This window comes from Diplotaxodon limnothrissa, linkage group LG23 (assembly GCF_057381915.1).
Source record: "Diplotaxodon limnothrissa isolate DT_005_m linkage group LG23, D_limnothrissa_male_GT1.1, whole genome shotgun sequence".
Lineage (NCBI taxonomy): Eukaryota > Metazoa > Chordata > Actinopteri > Cichliformes > Cichlidae > Diplotaxodon > Diplotaxodon limnothrissa.
In genome coordinates this window covers 17,452,631-17,468,738 of record NC_140617.1, presented here as the reverse complement: position 1 = coordinate 17,468,738, position 16,108 = coordinate 17,452,631, and the positions used below count along the sequence as shown (strand labels likewise).

The window sequence follows — 16,108 nt, the reverse complement described above, 5'->3', positions numbered from 1 at the left end:
TAATTTGAACTTGAACTTCACAAAGTGTTCTCCAGGTATCCTCAAAGATATCCAAAGCTTTTCTTTGGATGGATGCCTTTTGTTTCATTCTCAGTCAAGATGATAACACACAACTTCAATAATGTTGAGGTCCGGGCTCTAAGGAGGCCAATTTCATGACTGATGACGTTTTTACTGCACTGGCAGTGCGTTTGGGGTGATTATCATGCCCCCCCCCCAAAAAAAGGAAAAAAAAAGAAGAAGAAAAAGAAGACACTGGCAACAAAATAAAAGTCTGGCTCCTTTAAAGCAAAACTATGTTTAAATGAGAGGTGGATCAAACCTGCACTGTACTGTATTATGTGTCTTACAATTCAGTTAAGAAAGCACCAAGAGCACACGTCACAGTTTTGCTTGTTAACTCAACACTTTCCTTGAAGAATAAAAACAGTGAACCCCTGAAAACGAGAAAGAACTATTTATTATTTTCCAGAATTCAAAAAGTGTACAAAAGTATGTTGGATAAGTACCAACATGTCCTTTTTTCTTTTTTTTTTTAATGAAGTGCTCTGACGTTGTTTATGAATGATCACTGTCGCCTGGTGTCCACGGTTAAGCATCCCAAACAACAATCAAATGCAGATAAATCTGAGTTAAGTGTCTCTGTAAAGCCTTTGGTCCCAATGGGAGCAGATGACCATGACGTTTATGGAAGGGGATTTAGTTGTGGGAAGCCTCCTGCATGATGACTGAACACAGACTCAACAGCTGCAGGTACTCGTCTGCACCATCTGACAGACACTTGCACACAACCTGAACCAGAGAAAAACAAACAGATCGAGTCATTAAAAAAAGGATTTAACTTCTACATTTATTCCGACTTACTATTGTAGCTGCAAAAAAAACAGCACCGTATTATATGACTTACTGCCATCTTCTCTGTGATAGTCGACTTCTGCTTGTCACTCAGGTCCTGCTCTATGACACACTCATGAAGCTGTGTCAAGATCTGTGTGGCTGCGTAGCCTTCATCCACCATGTTCTGACAGAGAAGATGATTAAAGATTGATTGCCATACCTTTTATTTTGTGCTTAACTACCTATTTCAGGCTATTAGAACACTTACCCTGACTGCTACCTCCAGTTTTTCAAATGTTCCTCTGAAGCAGATCTGGAGCAGGTTGTCAATCATCTTGTCAGGTACAACCTAACAGAGAGCAGAAGCAAGATCTCAGATGAGAAAGACATTCTAACTACAGTTAATAATCACTTCTTGCAGTCTACTGTGATACAAATGAAGTCCAGCTCACCCCTGCTATTTCAATAACAGCACAATCAGTGATTTCCTTGTCGACATTGAGGCGTGCAGCACTTTGCAAAAATGTGATGGCTTTCCGCAGGTCACCTTCAGACACCCGCACCAAGGCTGCTATACTCTGGATTAGAAAAGACAGTTATCAGACTCCACCAGCTGTGCAAAGAAAGCAGTTGCAGTTCTGCTATACCTCCACTCACATGTTATGCAGCACATAAATGTCACTCAAATCAGACTTTTTCAACAGCGAATACATTTCTGACCATGGATGGATTACCACCTGGGAAAGGTGAGCACAGGACCAGGGACAGTGACAGTGGTGGAGGAACACCGCCAGTATTACCAGACCAAACACAGTAAAATGGAAATGGAAACTGGCTGTGCCCTCAGGCATCTGAATTACATTAGCCATTTTTTAAACATATCATACAGTTAAGAATATTCAACACTTCCTGCCTGTCACTGAGAACTCTTCTGCCTTGTGCTATTGTGCTTACGACGGGAGCAGGCCACACATACCGGTACTCTTCACAAATGTAGAGAAGTCTGCAGTCATGATAATCCATCTATTTATGTTACAATCAAAATTTTAGGCAGGAACATTCCCTTTATCAAAAATACTTTACAGGTAAGCAAAAATGTTTATACTTGCAAAAACCATCTCTTCACACACTTTGCGTTCTTTTTTTATTTGAAAATGCAGCACCAGCAAAGGATGTTAATAATCATCTTCTAATACAATTAAATCAAATGTATAGAAATGGATCATGTAGAATGACTGTAGTATGTGCTTCGACCAGTAGGTGGAGCCTCTTATTGCTTAATGAAATTGAGTGACAGTGCATTGAATTGTAAATTGACTGATGTACATATCACTTTTCTGCTCATGCTACTGAACACTGCAAACTTAAACCCCAGTTAGTTGTACAGGGGCTGATGTCTGCTACACCTAAAAAAGGCAACTGCAACAATCCCCTGTTTTAAACATTAAATATTAAAAAATAAACAGCTGTTTGCTCATATACATTTGTGGACAGGCTTAACAGCCGAGCAGTTAAACAAACAGGAAAATGGGAGTTGTCTTGTTTTTTGTTTTTTTTTGGCCTCTGCAATCAAATCACAAGAAAGCTGGCTGGACTCAACTGGGAGTCTGCACCAAGGACAAAAACAAGACAAATAAGGATTGATTTGAATGGTGAATCATGCAAAGTTACTTCAGTAATGTCCAAGAACAAAAATACAGGGCTGGAAGTGAGTTTAATACAGTGAGCACGACACAAATTACTTGGGTATTTAAAACCTTGACTTTCTGTTGAGTCTGTTATGGGGAGGATGTGTGCAGATTTATCTTAAAATACTGGTGGTGCCAGGGTCAGACTCAATCTAACATTAACAAAGTTAAAAGATACAGCTCATCGTTCTGAGTTGAGCTCCTTACTAAACCCTGATTTGTACTTCTGTGCAAAAAAAACGAAAACAAAAAAACATTCAATATGTATTTGTGGATGAGTAAAATAAATGTGTTGAAACTATACTTGTACTGGTCAACTATTTAATTATTTTTGACATTTTGTAGAAGGACTAAAATGTCACATATCCTCATAGCAGTCTCCAAAAAGACCTAAAAAGTGTGCAACTGATCATCTTTAAACCTGCAGATACGGTCACTGCTGAAGATTACAGCTTCATTAGTAATAAAAGGAAAGAGCAGACTTTCTTTTATTTGTTACATGAATCGTTTTCTTTTTGTGTGCTGCTTTTGTAAAGAAAAAAAAACATAAAACATTTAGCAGCACCCACTGGTAGGATTATTATGTCTGGTAATTTCTTTTACACTCTCCTTTTAAGTCAGCCTCTCAGTTAAAATCAAAGAGCACTTTCAAATAATTTTTACGAGGCATTTTTCCCCATGTATCGAGCAATTAAAAAATGAACCTACACTAGAAGTGCGTAAGACATCTTAGAAATTTCTCACAGGTCTACATTACACTATCTGGTCTTTAAATCTGATGTCATTAGCCATGTCTGGGCCCAAACTCCGCTTAAGGTCACAGTCAAACGATCACTGCTGCATCACTGAGGATTGAAAACTGTCTAAATTCTTTCATCTGTAATAAAATGATCAGTGTTGCTGCTTTACCAGGTGTAACAATTAAGCTTAACATCCAGGCATCCATGAAAACAGAATTTATGAAATTTAACACTGTTAGAAGTTAGCAGGAAGTTAGCTCGCTAGTTTCCACTTAAATATAATATACCATGTTCTGACAGAGATTTCTGAAAAAAATTAAGATGTACAGCTCTGCTATCACTTCCGACATAAATGAAGACAGAAAACTAAACAGCAGTGACGTTTATAGGGTTTACTGAAGTTTGGCTAGCTGGTATATAATGATGTGCTACATGATCGCTAGCGACACAGCTATGTTAGCATAAACACAGATAGGCTGGAGGACGAACGCTAACTTTTTTCCACTCAATAAAAGTTAACGCGAGGGTTCCCGAAGGTTAGGGACAAATGCAATCGCATGGCAGGATGCTGTAAAAGGACCAAACTTCAGTCAGGAGAACGACTGATATAATCCATCCAAAATACCAGGTTAGTCATTAATATACTGCTGCATGGGCTCGGCTGTAGTTACATCGTAAGGTTTCAAAACCTGAAGCTTTAAAATGAATAGTGGTAATAAAAACAGAAAGGCCGACCACTGTGATCACTGACTGTTTTTAGGGGCTTGTTGAGATTAAATAGAACAAGATACAAAGCATTAAAACGTGTTAAAAACACAAAAGCCTTATTAAACGCTGAGTCGTTTGGGCCCAGAAGCAGGATTCATCACATCATCACTTGAAGACCGGATAGCAGCACAATCATTTTCTTTCTTCCTACCTCTTTGGTGTACTTGAGGTTCTCCTTTTCGCATATCTCTAGTAGACGTTCTTCCTGGATCTGATTGGCTAGAGGTTTGAAGCGAAACTTGGAACACCGAGAAGTCAGAGGCTCAATAATCCTAGAAAACACACAGACATACAAGCAGGATTACAATAACTGTGTTAACTGTGTGTTTAATTGATTCTGAGCAACAACCCACAGCAGACCTGCTTATATAGTTACAGATGAGACAAAACCGAGTTGTGCGAGACTCCTTCTCCATGGTCCGTCTGAGAGCAGCTTGAGCTGGCGCTGTCATGGAATCGGCCTCATCCAGTATGATGATCTTAAAAGGAGGACACGACTTCCCGCTGCAAATGTAGCAAAATAGTGAAAGTTTCAACATTAGTTTGGACTTTACTGACAGAGACTTTGGTACTTTATTTCAATAATTATTCCAAAAGCTGTTCTATCTGTAAACTGAGTTATCATCAGAGCACTGCTGGCACCACTGAAATGTGCTTTATGACGCACAGTCACTTTACCTTTATAGCCAAAAATATTTGCATGTTTTAAAGGAAAACTGTACATACAGGAACTTATTCCTTCAGTTTGTGATTGGCTCTACAATTAGAGGATGACGTCTGATGTATGCAGAGCTGAAAACAATCCCAGTTTGCCTTTTAATTCACATTTACCAATTTATAAATGTGAGTAACCTCATACAAAAAAAACCCAAAACAAAAAACAAGTCTAGCTGTTTTCTTATTATCACAAACTGTAAAATGCTGACTCACTCTGGGCGTGTCCCGGCAACAGTGAGCTGAGCAAAGTTTTTGACTTTATCTCTGACGACCTGGATGCCTCTTTCATCTGAGGCATTGAGCTCCAGCACCCTCTGCCTGTACAGTTCTGGACTGAAAACAGAGACACGAGTCAAATATGAGCAGGAACAGTGCAAAGAAAAAAGGAGAGAGATCAACAAAGGTTTAAAAACTATGATGAAGAAATGACTGATGTGAAATCTCTTATCAAATACCACACATACAGTTTACCCACCCATAAAGTTCTCTGGCAGCAGCTAAGATGGTAGAGGTCTTTCCTGTTCCAGGAGGGCCATAGAAGAGCAAGTTGGGAAGCTGCAATTTAAACACAGATCCAATGATACTGTGCCTTTATGGCCTTGCAGAATGTGCAAAATGAGCACAAGTACAACCCGAATACAAAAATATTGGAAATAACCATGTTTATACTGTATATCTGACAACACACTGCTACATTGTGACAAAGCAATCTGACACAAGTTCGAAAACATTCTTACAGTATACGTGGTACATGCACGAGAACAAAAACACACTCATCTCCTATCAGGTGATGGGAAGTCTGCTGACTAAAGTTGTCTGTCAGATAAGAGAAATGTTTACTGTCCACTTCCACCCAAAACAACCCTCCACATTATGATCTTGAAAGGCTCTGTTCTGAATCACAAGATTAAAGGGACCAAAAACCAGAGTGTATGGCATTTTCATCGTCATCAACAAACCAAATGCAGTAATGCAGCCAAGGCTATAACCCCCCCCCCAAAAAAAAACAACCAAATGTTACTTACATCTGCTCCTTCCAGAGACTTCTTCAACACTGCTACAACCTCCTCCTGAAAGGCCACCTCATCAACACACTTTGGCCTGCTGGAGTTCATTGAAGAAAGAGGAAAAAAAAAAACTGGTTTGAGTACCTCACAAGCTTCAATATCAGCACAGGCTACAGATTATATATAGACTCCAGAGAACTGTGCAACAACAAAACAGAAGCACTTTTAACCGCATCACCGTGAAATATTTGTTCAATTTAAACATCTGAAAGTCAATAATATGACTCACTATCCATTACACTTCACATTGTCTTGCCTCTAAAATGACAAACATGACCTTATATCATAATTTAGGTGATAATTGTGTGTTAAACAAAAGTTTCACAAAAATATGACTTTAGATTATTTTATTGTCATTAGTCAACATATCGCAGAAGCACTGCTGAACGAAATTACAAAAAGAGAAGAACACAAAAAAAAAAAAAAAAAAAAAAAAAATCACAACGACCGAACCAAGTTAAAAATACTGTAGTGTAATTATCTATTACACAATAACTGATAGAATAAAATATATTAGGATGATAGTGCACTGCATAAGAATATTAAATAAATATATACATAATAAATAATACATTTGTGAAATAATGGCAGTCAGTTAAAAGGACCAGAAATTCTTGTAAAGATGGGGAAGGAAAAAAAAAACAATGTACGTCCAACTGTTTTATTTGTAGCTCTGTGGTCACCCTCCAACGCACTTACATGCAAAATATGTGTTCCATGTTTGGGGGATTTAATAATAATTTTGAGTCAAGAAACAATCCTGAATTTCACTGTGACATCAAAAGATGATCAAAATGTAAAAATGAGACACATGACACTATTATTCATTATGCATTTTACAGATTAAACATTTCTGTAAATCAACCCCAAGACTAAAAAAACAAAACAAAAAAATGTTGGATTTTTATGGCAATACTGAACAGTCCCCCGGTTAAAAGGCGGTTAAAAGTTTTGTCCTGAAGGATTCTTGAGATTCCTGTAACTCTGTATAGTTAATCAGATGTAGTGTACAGTACACCTTTGTGGGTCATACTTACTACTTTTCTACCCAAGGAACAGCCTTGGCTTTCTTCTCTGCACTGGGTCCAGCCACTGCCTTATCTTTCTGAGGCCTGGCTGCCTGACCTGTTGCTCCTTTCAAAAATGCTTGCATGACTCTTCTTTATTCTGTTAAAATGAACATACAAAATGCACACACTATAATTATTATATCATAATTATACAGAGGTAGGGTAGGTTGTAACAATATTTTGGAAACAAAGATAAAACAAATGTCCAGCACTGTGCTGAATTCCATCCTGTACCATGATATCCACATGTAGCTGCCTTGTTTAATCAAGCTATTCTCGTGAAAGCTGCAATATTCAAAGACATGTCACCTAACAAGTAAACCATAACATGCCAGAATAATTGAAATCCAAATTATCAAGCCAATTATGAGCTACATCATATATGCACCCCTTATTTCTAATCCTGTTCATTCAGGTAACTTTCAAGAAAATGAAAGCATCTTTAGCTCCAGCTCAGCCTGCTGTCTTTTTGTTAGTGTCACCATCTCCCAACCATTGATTACGGAGTAGTGTTGGAGATAAAGTTAGAGAGGGAGCCAAGTTAATCAAACAAACAAAACCAAAAGAAAGAAACAAAAAAAGCAACATTTTACAACTTCAACCTAAAGCGCTCTATCTATGCAAGATAGCATGGGTGCTGTGTAGGAGTAAAGTCAGTTTCAGTCCACTTCTGTCAGTTTGGACAAGTGCAGAGACAGTGGATATTTAGGACAAAGGATGCTGAATATGGAGCTAGCAGAAAGGAGGAAACAAGGAAGAACACAGAGAAGGTTCATTGACAGAGAAGGATGCTAGGAGTAGGGAGAGATGGAGGCACACTGTGGCGACCCCTAAACAGTGCAGCCAAATGAAGAAGAGGCACGCCTCACAAAGATCGCTCTGTTGTACTGAAAGATTTGCTACAAGTCTTTTTAGACCCGGTATGCACAAGTATGAGTTAACAGATCGTTTAAAGAATGGTTGAACGACTGGAGAAAAAGACATAACGATCATTAATCGTTAACGTCAAGCCTTATTTCATTCGTTGGACAGTAAACGTTAAAATTTGACATCATAACGTTGGGATGCAAGAGCGGCACTTAAGAAATTTAACATCACAACAGACCGAACTGTATTCGTTATGTAGCTCGCTAATGAGAAAGTGAAGTTAGTGGTTTACTTTGAACAGCAGAGACAGTTTGACCCAGACATCACTGGTGTGTAGCCCATGTTAGCTGCGGTTAGTAAACACTTAAAGAAATATTTCCACGCCGTCTTCCTGAACATTAAATGGCATTTGGCACTGTTTTTAGCATTATAGCACAACTTATCATGGAAGCTAACGAGGCTAGGTGAGTTAGCCACTGTGCTTACTATGAGCTAATAACATTAGCCCCGTTGTTAGCTCCAAAGGGCCGCCTTGTGTCTTTTTTCATAAACATGGACCGCTTTAGAAGTCTTACCTAGGGCGGAGTGAATGAATATCTAAAACTCCAGTAGTAGTAATAATAATTCTGGCAGCTGGCTCGACCCCTGTCTGCTTAACTCCGTGTCCTCAACAACGTCAGTAAGTCTTCCCGCGCTAGCGGCCGAAAACACTTCCGTCGACGTTATTGTGTACCTTCCAATCATATGGTGCGGACGCCGCTCGTTTCCTTAGTCACGTCTCCTCCCACCCCTTTCTCCTTTTGGGGGAGAGGGGCTTTTTTTTTGTCTCCTTTTCATTCTGTATCCTTCATAATTTCCCGTTATTTTCGTTTGGTTTGTTAATACGCAATATTTCCGCTTATATTCTAAACTGTTAAATTTTAGACAAATAAACAAATAAATAATCCGATAGTTTAGATTTAATGATTTCATCTGACAAAAACAAACACTGTGTAGTCATGTTCCTAAGAAATACAGGATTATGTGCTTTGTTTTGTCTGCCAGTTGATGGGCCATTGATCTTGGCTGTTTCTGTTGTACAGCCTGTGATTGCCTGCAGAGAGAAGATGAATGAGTAGCAAGAGCACAGATGTCTCTGGCTAATAGACAGTCCCAGGAGCATACAGGGCCACGGAGAGATGCTAGAGCCCCTTACATTGTTTGGTTCAGGCAAAATGTGGAGCTGGATTAGCAGAGTGGCTTTAGTAGCACCGAATGACTCTGTGAAGTGAAAGCGTAAATGATTTGTTTTGTTCGTGCTCTTGCGTGATGAGTCGTGTGAGTTATTTAATTTAACACGGTCTTTTTGATGGCTAAATATGTAGGGTTTTAAAATTTTTTATGTTATTTTCCCACATATTTAACAAAAACAGAATATATATATATTTTTATAATGTTTAATTTGATAATCATTGTGTGTTCCTGGGGCTCCCCTCCTCTTACAGTCCAGCTCCAGGCACCAGGATTTCTCTCTTGGACCTATTAACCCCCACCCCACCCTCAGCCAGCTCTGTGTCTCTCCCTCCGCCCTGCAGGCAGGTGAAGCAGCCTTCTGATTCGTTTTCCCTCTGTGTGACTCAGCTTCTTTATGAGAGCAAATAGAGCATCATCAAAGCAGCAGCACCACTGATTTCCTGCCCATCAAGCTTGAGGAGTTTCCCTTTCAATGGAGTTGACTCAACTATCTCCCCTGGCTGAGGAGCATTCTGTCTTTTCCTAGGTTAGAGGTGCTGTAAATATTTACTTTTGTTCTATGAGGATTTTTCTGGTTTTCAGTTGGGGCTTGGAGCATCATGACAAGGAACGGTTGGCTCTATTCGTGTCTGGATGGCTGATCAATAATTGGATGTTTTTACTTACAAATTTTCTGAAAATGCAGTTTTATTTTTTACTATTGGCACAGTTTTCTGACTGATAGGGTGACAAACAAATTGCCTCTTTTGTTGTCTTTCCGCTTGACTTGTTCTGGCTTTTATTGTTTAATTGCTTAACAGTTACCTTGCCATTGTTTTTTACTGAACACTGACTGGCAGATTATCTTGCTCACCGTTCAATTGACTAAGCTATTTTATTTTCTATTCTATCAACCCCAACTGGGTTTTTTTTTTGGTACTTTATATGTGCCTTACTAGCAGCGTGGTTATTTTATACGTAGACTTACTATTTAGCTAAGTGGCTGGGAGTGGCATCAACATTATCATTATCCCCAGGCTTTGTGGCTGTCTGTGATGGTGATAAATGTGAGGAAGGACTTGGAATAAGAGTATAAATAAGAATCAACATATATGAGGGGAAGAAAGGGAGACACAAATCTCAGGGGAGAAAATTGGATTAGGGAGCAAAAGCAGGGGAGACTGTCTGGGGTGGAAGGGTGACGAGAGGAGGCGTGGCAGCAGAGAGAGAGAGTGAGACGAAGAGAGATCAAGAGAAGAGTGGATGCAACCCACACCCTGAGATGCTGTGCTGGCTGAGAGAGGACGAGATGTCGGTTCAGGAGCTGCTACAGAGGGTCGAGTGTGTCATCACTCATGTCGGTAAGTCATCGTATATCTTCTCAGTTTCCCCCTTTGTCTGTCTGTTCATGTTTCACTCTCAGGTGGATTAATTAGAATAAGAGGAGCGGATGTTTTAAACGGTATCCTCTCATGGGAAATTCTAAGGAGAGCCCGCCTCTTGGAATATACCCTCGTTGTGGTGAAAGATCTTTATCTATAAATCTTTGACTTGTGATTAGGAAGCAGGGCAAATGAAATGGAGGCAGGGAATTTCCATCCTCTCATCAGGACCACTGAGTGAAGAGGGATGCGATGGGCAAGAAGGAACATGTGCCAAAGAGTGTAGCAGAGAAGTCATTGGGTTCAGTTGTGATTTTCAGCAGCAATCAACATTTTTTTTAAATTGATTTTTCATTTCATTCTCATTTTCACTGGCATACATTAAGTGTTTCCTTTGATGCGAGTAAATATTACTGAGACCAGGATCTTATTTTCTTGTTTTAATATGAATAATGATGATACATATTCAGTCTTCCATTGATATTGTCCATTTAAGTTTCTGTCTTGTTACCTTTACTCAGTTTTTTCATTGTGCCTTTTATTTCCAGCTCTCCTCTTTGCCCTTCTCTCATAGTAATCACTTCTTTTCCATCCCGAGTTCGTCCTTTCTCTCCCCTCTGTGTGTCCTTCATTCTGCCTTCCATGTAGTTCAGTCCACTCAAACCTTTTTTTCTCCTTGCACTTTTCTCCTCATTCATCCATCATTTTTTATCCTCCTTCTCTCTAATTCCGCATCCGGGTTGTTTCTGGTGTGGAAGTAGGTTAATGTGCCACGCTGGAGACGGTTGCATTGCACAGTATTCTCCATTGCTGCACTGCCTGCACTGCACAGTAGCTAAGAGAATGATGGGTAGGGGGGCGGAGGGCAGCCTGTGAAGAGTGTTACTATGGAAACTGGCTCTGAATTAATTTACTGGAAATCATGCTCGCTCAGTATGCTGCCACCAGTGTTTGCAGCACAGATGATTCTGTAAAGGTGTTAATTTAACTGGATATTGTTATATTCTTCACCTGTTTTTAAAAGATTACTTGTTATACCCATTATATAATTGAGAAACTATTGATATTGGTCTCATGCTAACCTGAGTGTAACTTAATTTTAAGTCTGCACTCTGAAGTTAATTGATTTACAGTAGTGTGACTTGTTTCAGTCCAAAAAAGAATGACACGAAACTACAATATGACTCTGTGAACTGATTTATGTCTGCACATCATTAATACACAGACCCAACCATCAATGATCTTTCTATGCAGCTAATTTGTCATTAATAAAATTTGTTCATTATTATTATTTTTTGTTACTTCAGGCCTTTCAGTTCGGTCTTAAAGTTATACATTACTAAAATTTCATAACAAATATTGGATGTCCAGTTAAAGGCCTCTCTCTGTGATTGATGATTACAATTAACCTTAACCCCACTTTTTAGAGGCAAATAAAAGGAATATATATTTTTTTCAAAACAACAAAAACTGCATAGATTCACTCCAAGTACTCCAGTTTTCTCCGATGTGTGTTAGGTTAATCAGTGATTCTAAATTGACAAAAGTGTGAATGTGAGTGTGAATAATTGCCTGTCTATCCGTGTTAGCTTTGCGATGGATGACCAGTATCAGTGTGTGTCCAGTGAAAGCTCAGATGGGCTCCAGTCAAAGGCTGCAGTTTAACAGTCAGTTTACTTAAGAAGGTTCCTAATTGAGTGACGTGAAGCTGGAAGCATCTGTGTGAGAACGATAATAAGAGCTGGATGAATTCTCTAATTAAGTAAATGTGCTGCATTGCTTCATGTATGGTCCCCTTTAGCACTGGACCATCCTTTATGAAAGGTGAGAAAATATTGCTCTCCCACAATTCAAATATGCATTAACAGCTCATGAAAACAAACTTTTAACATTACACTCAAGCTACACAGATTATCATGCAAATTACTGCAGTTTTTTTCTTTTTCATACTGCAACTGCCTAATATGCATTTATACTTCTTTCAATAATTTGTTTAACTGTCAACTAAATGAGCATTGTGCTACTTAACAAAATTACTTGGGAGATGCTGAAGCTTTAATAAAGGCAAGACTTAAAGTGAATCACCTCTTCAGCGGGAAGGGAAAGTATGAGTCGATTGCTGAATGAGGCAATTTTTCCTAATACAGCTTTTCACTGTTACGACTGGTAGGCTGCTATATTCCAGTGTTGCATAAAAAGCATGTTATCTAAGATGCACCTTTTTGGAATTCATCTACAGGACTCTGTAGTTTCACCACAGCAGGCCCATGTTAATAAATGCAGTTTAATTTCCTGAGCACTGGATTTCAAAGTTACTATGAAATCGCCATCATTCTATGACTTTATAATATTTCTCACCAGGGTAAAGTGAAAGTGATTACCAAAAAATATTGGTGGTCATTTTTTTCACTATTCCTTTATGAGTATAAACAAAACAAACTATAAGGGCTTTTGGTGATGTAATTCCACCTCTGCTTATTGTTATTAAAGGAATGACAGACACTCTCTCTAATTTTCTGTACAGTCATTTTGAAGAGAGCTTGTTGGCTTTTCACCTTTGATATTGTGCAGGCAGCAGGAGGAGGAGAAGCCTCAAATGGCAGAATGTAATTGATCAAAGATGGAATCAATTTTCCTTGGTGTGTGTTAGATCAGTAGAGACAGATCATGAGAATGTACTGTACCAATGTTATAAGATGATACTGTTTGACATGAATTGGGTTTCAGAGCATGCAGAAACAGAGGAAGAGCCAAACAGTTTCAGGCAACACTTTCAAACCTTATCTGAACTGGTGATGTCATTATGAGCACATATAGGAGGTGACTAATGTTATGTTAGTCACGTTGCATATTAGCTTGCAGGAGAACCCAGGGATAGTTGTAACGTGGGTCAGTTGTAGCACTTCCAATTTCTCCAATCAGAGCTAAGTGTCAAATGATGTGATTCATCCTGTACATGCCCAATTCATTTCTTCTATCACATGTGAAAAATTAGCACATTTTGGCAAACACAGACAGTTTAAGAAGAAAAAAATTAATTTGTATGCAAAAAAGTATGTTTTTTTATTTCAACTTTATGTTAATTTCTAATAGCATTATCTGCTTTGCAGTTAAACTCATCAAACTTAAATTATGTTATTTGTATGTCTATGGGGATATATTCTGTGTAGGTCTTTAGTGCTAATGTTTTAGCCGTTGGCTGTAATGTTAGCTAGTTCATGGCTATAGGAGTCTGGGTCAGTTGTAACAGCAACAGTCTGGGTTAGTTGTAACAATAATGCAGATGTTACAACTTACCACACTATTACTTTAACTTATATTAAACAAGTTGGGACAATGACACCAGCAGAGAAAGGTTCACTGGTCACCTTTGTATATGTGGTTAATGCCATTGGCAACACAATTCCTCCACTGTTTGTGTTCCCACGCATACGTTATGCAGACCACTGTGTCAGAGATGGACCAGTAGGAAGTACTGGTAGTGGAAATAAATCAGGATGGGTGCAAGAAACAGATTTCCTCATCTTTCTGAAGCACTTTGCAAACCACACCAAGGTAAGCCATGAAAAAAGTAATTCTTCTCATGGATGTTCAAAAGCTAGATTTCTGCATTCTGTTAGAACTATTTATGTAGCTATGTGTGTATAGCTACATAAATAGTTCTAAGTGCATTCAGGTGTTGAATAAAAAAGATTACATGTTAAGATTTTGTCAGTTTTTTCACCCACGGATATGTTACAACTAATCCAGGCTATGGGGTCAATTGTAACGTTTCACTCTTTGTGTCTGAGACCACACCATGCAATGAGTAATTGTGCTGCAGAGAAAATAGCTGTACTATTTAATAGCAGATATATGTAAATACTTTGCATTACATTTTGAATCCACTACCTTAAAAGAGCTCCAAGCTACAGACAGAAATGTCAAACGTTATGTTACAACTATCCCCTGTTTCCCCTACACAATTCCCAGTTGTTTTAATTATGAGTTATCTTGCCAACAAAATGCCGACCTGTTATGGATCTGTGATTCCTCTTCTCGGTTGAAGTCTTTTCTACATAACTGAGAAAATGTAAATCTTATTGGATGACTGTTGTACACAGCTATCTGTCACATGTCAAATAAATAAATTAAAAACATTTATATAATCGGAAAGGATTAAATAGAGTTAGGTGAAGTCATTTGGGTATACCTCCTGGTCTACCTCCAGGTGTTTTGGGCTTGATTGAACTTGAAGAGACTATGGAGCAGACCCAGGACATGCTGAAGAGATTATGTCTTCTGAGTAGCTTCTTAATGCCTCGCTTTGCCCCCTTAAAAAAGCTAGGTGGTCTGTAGTGTGTGTATGAAAATCGCTATATATCATTTATGATATTGTATTGAGTTTATGGTGCTAGGTTAGATGCTTATCCTTACAGCTTGGAACTCAAATCATAATGTGGTCATATATGTCGTTTGGTATAAGATACAACAGGGCAGAATTAGCAGTATTGTTGCCTGGCCTTTTGCTTGCTGCATTGTATCTTTCTGGAGATTCATCTAACATTACACTACCAGTTTTCTGTATTTGACAGTGTTCACATCTTACATGTCTTCAGAGGTCCGCTACTGAAATCTCAACTGCAGCCTATTGATAGCAGCTCAGGATTTGTAATATTATTCAGAGGCCTCCTGCCTGAAACCCCTGTCACCCACCCAAGCTTCCAAACAGCGCCAACCTTTGTAGTGATGACGTTAGCACTGTATTCTCTCTCCTCTTCCTGTATATGATACAGGAGTGGAGGTGGGGAGGGGAGGCACATCATATCCTTTGGAAAGTGTCTTTCTTTCTGTCTGCTGGACAGAGGCCAGCTGAACGGTCCTGCTCACAACAATAGAGCTGAACAATAGCACAGGAGAACTTTCACAGTTTGGCCTAATTTTTTTACAGAACAATTTTTAAGAGGATAAATGCTGAGCAGGTCAAATGAGCCAAGGTCAAGTGGTCTGGTCACAGTTTCAGTGTTGACTACAGGGCAAACTCGTTGATACAACTACTGTTTTCCTTTTAGTTTTTCATTTTGAAAACTTCAGTTGGCTGGCAAGATACTTGATAAATTTTGAAAGGTATTCCTGTAATCACAGTGTTCCTTGGAAACGCTCATCAGGACATGTGAATCATTTCATAGTTTCACTTTCAGTTTTTTGCAGTTTATCAGGAACGCTAACTGTTTTGCTTTCCTTGAAAGTTCTGAAATGATTTCACCAATAACTTAACTGGTAAACACACCGAGTGAAAGCTTGTTTTTTATGCTAACAATAGAGTGCTAAAGAGAACAGAAAACAACATCTGTTCCTTTTCGATCTGGGACTGGTGGGAATGCCATGTTCATCAATTATTCAGATTGCTCTAGTGCCTGGTCTGAAACGTCAGTACTCAGTAATGTGTGGAAATGTCCGTCTTGTGCATCCTGGACTGTCACTTTAAGATAGTTTGCTTGCGTCATTTCAAGTCTATGGTGATTTTCTGGTTCCAGTAGGAGAAGGTCATTGTCAGTGAGCTAGCCAAGGCCTGCAGTGACATAATCCATGATGTCAGCGGTTAGAACAGTAGTTGACCAAAAATAGACTTTTTTTTAATGGACCAGCAGAATAAAAGCTCTATTCTTTTTGTTGAAATAGTTTTGAAAAATGCAATTCCTACAGGCTGCTCTAACTGATATACATGCAGCTCATGTAACCCTAGCTAACACTTTCAAACACGAGTGGAGAAAGATTCAG

The 16,108-nt window shown here is 38.8% G+C and overlaps 1 protein-coding gene across 1 annotated transcript; it reads right to left on the bottom strand.

Annotated features, from left to right (window-relative positions):
* Nucleotides 1-505: 505 nt before the first annotated feature.
* On the bottom strand, nucleotides 506-8,408 carry rfc4 (replication factor C (activator 1) 4). Its single transcript, XM_085348047.1, has 11 exons — nucleotides 8,330-8,408; nucleotides 6,855-6,984; nucleotides 5,776-5,854; nucleotides 5,226-5,305; nucleotides 4,964-5,083; nucleotides 4,394-4,537; nucleotides 4,185-4,305; nucleotides 1,290-1,415; nucleotides 1,106-1,186; nucleotides 908-1,021; nucleotides 506-792 (listed from the first exon to the last, which is right to left on the bottom strand). The coding sequence occupies exons 2-11, from the start codon at nucleotides 6,968-6,970 to the stop codon at nucleotides 700-702; spliced, it is 1,074 nt and encodes a 357-aa protein (XP_085204173.1). The 5' UTR covers nucleotides 6,971-6,984; nucleotides 8,330-8,408; the 3' UTR covers nucleotides 506-699.
* Between the last annotated feature and the right edge of the window lie 7,700 nt (nucleotides 8,409-16,108).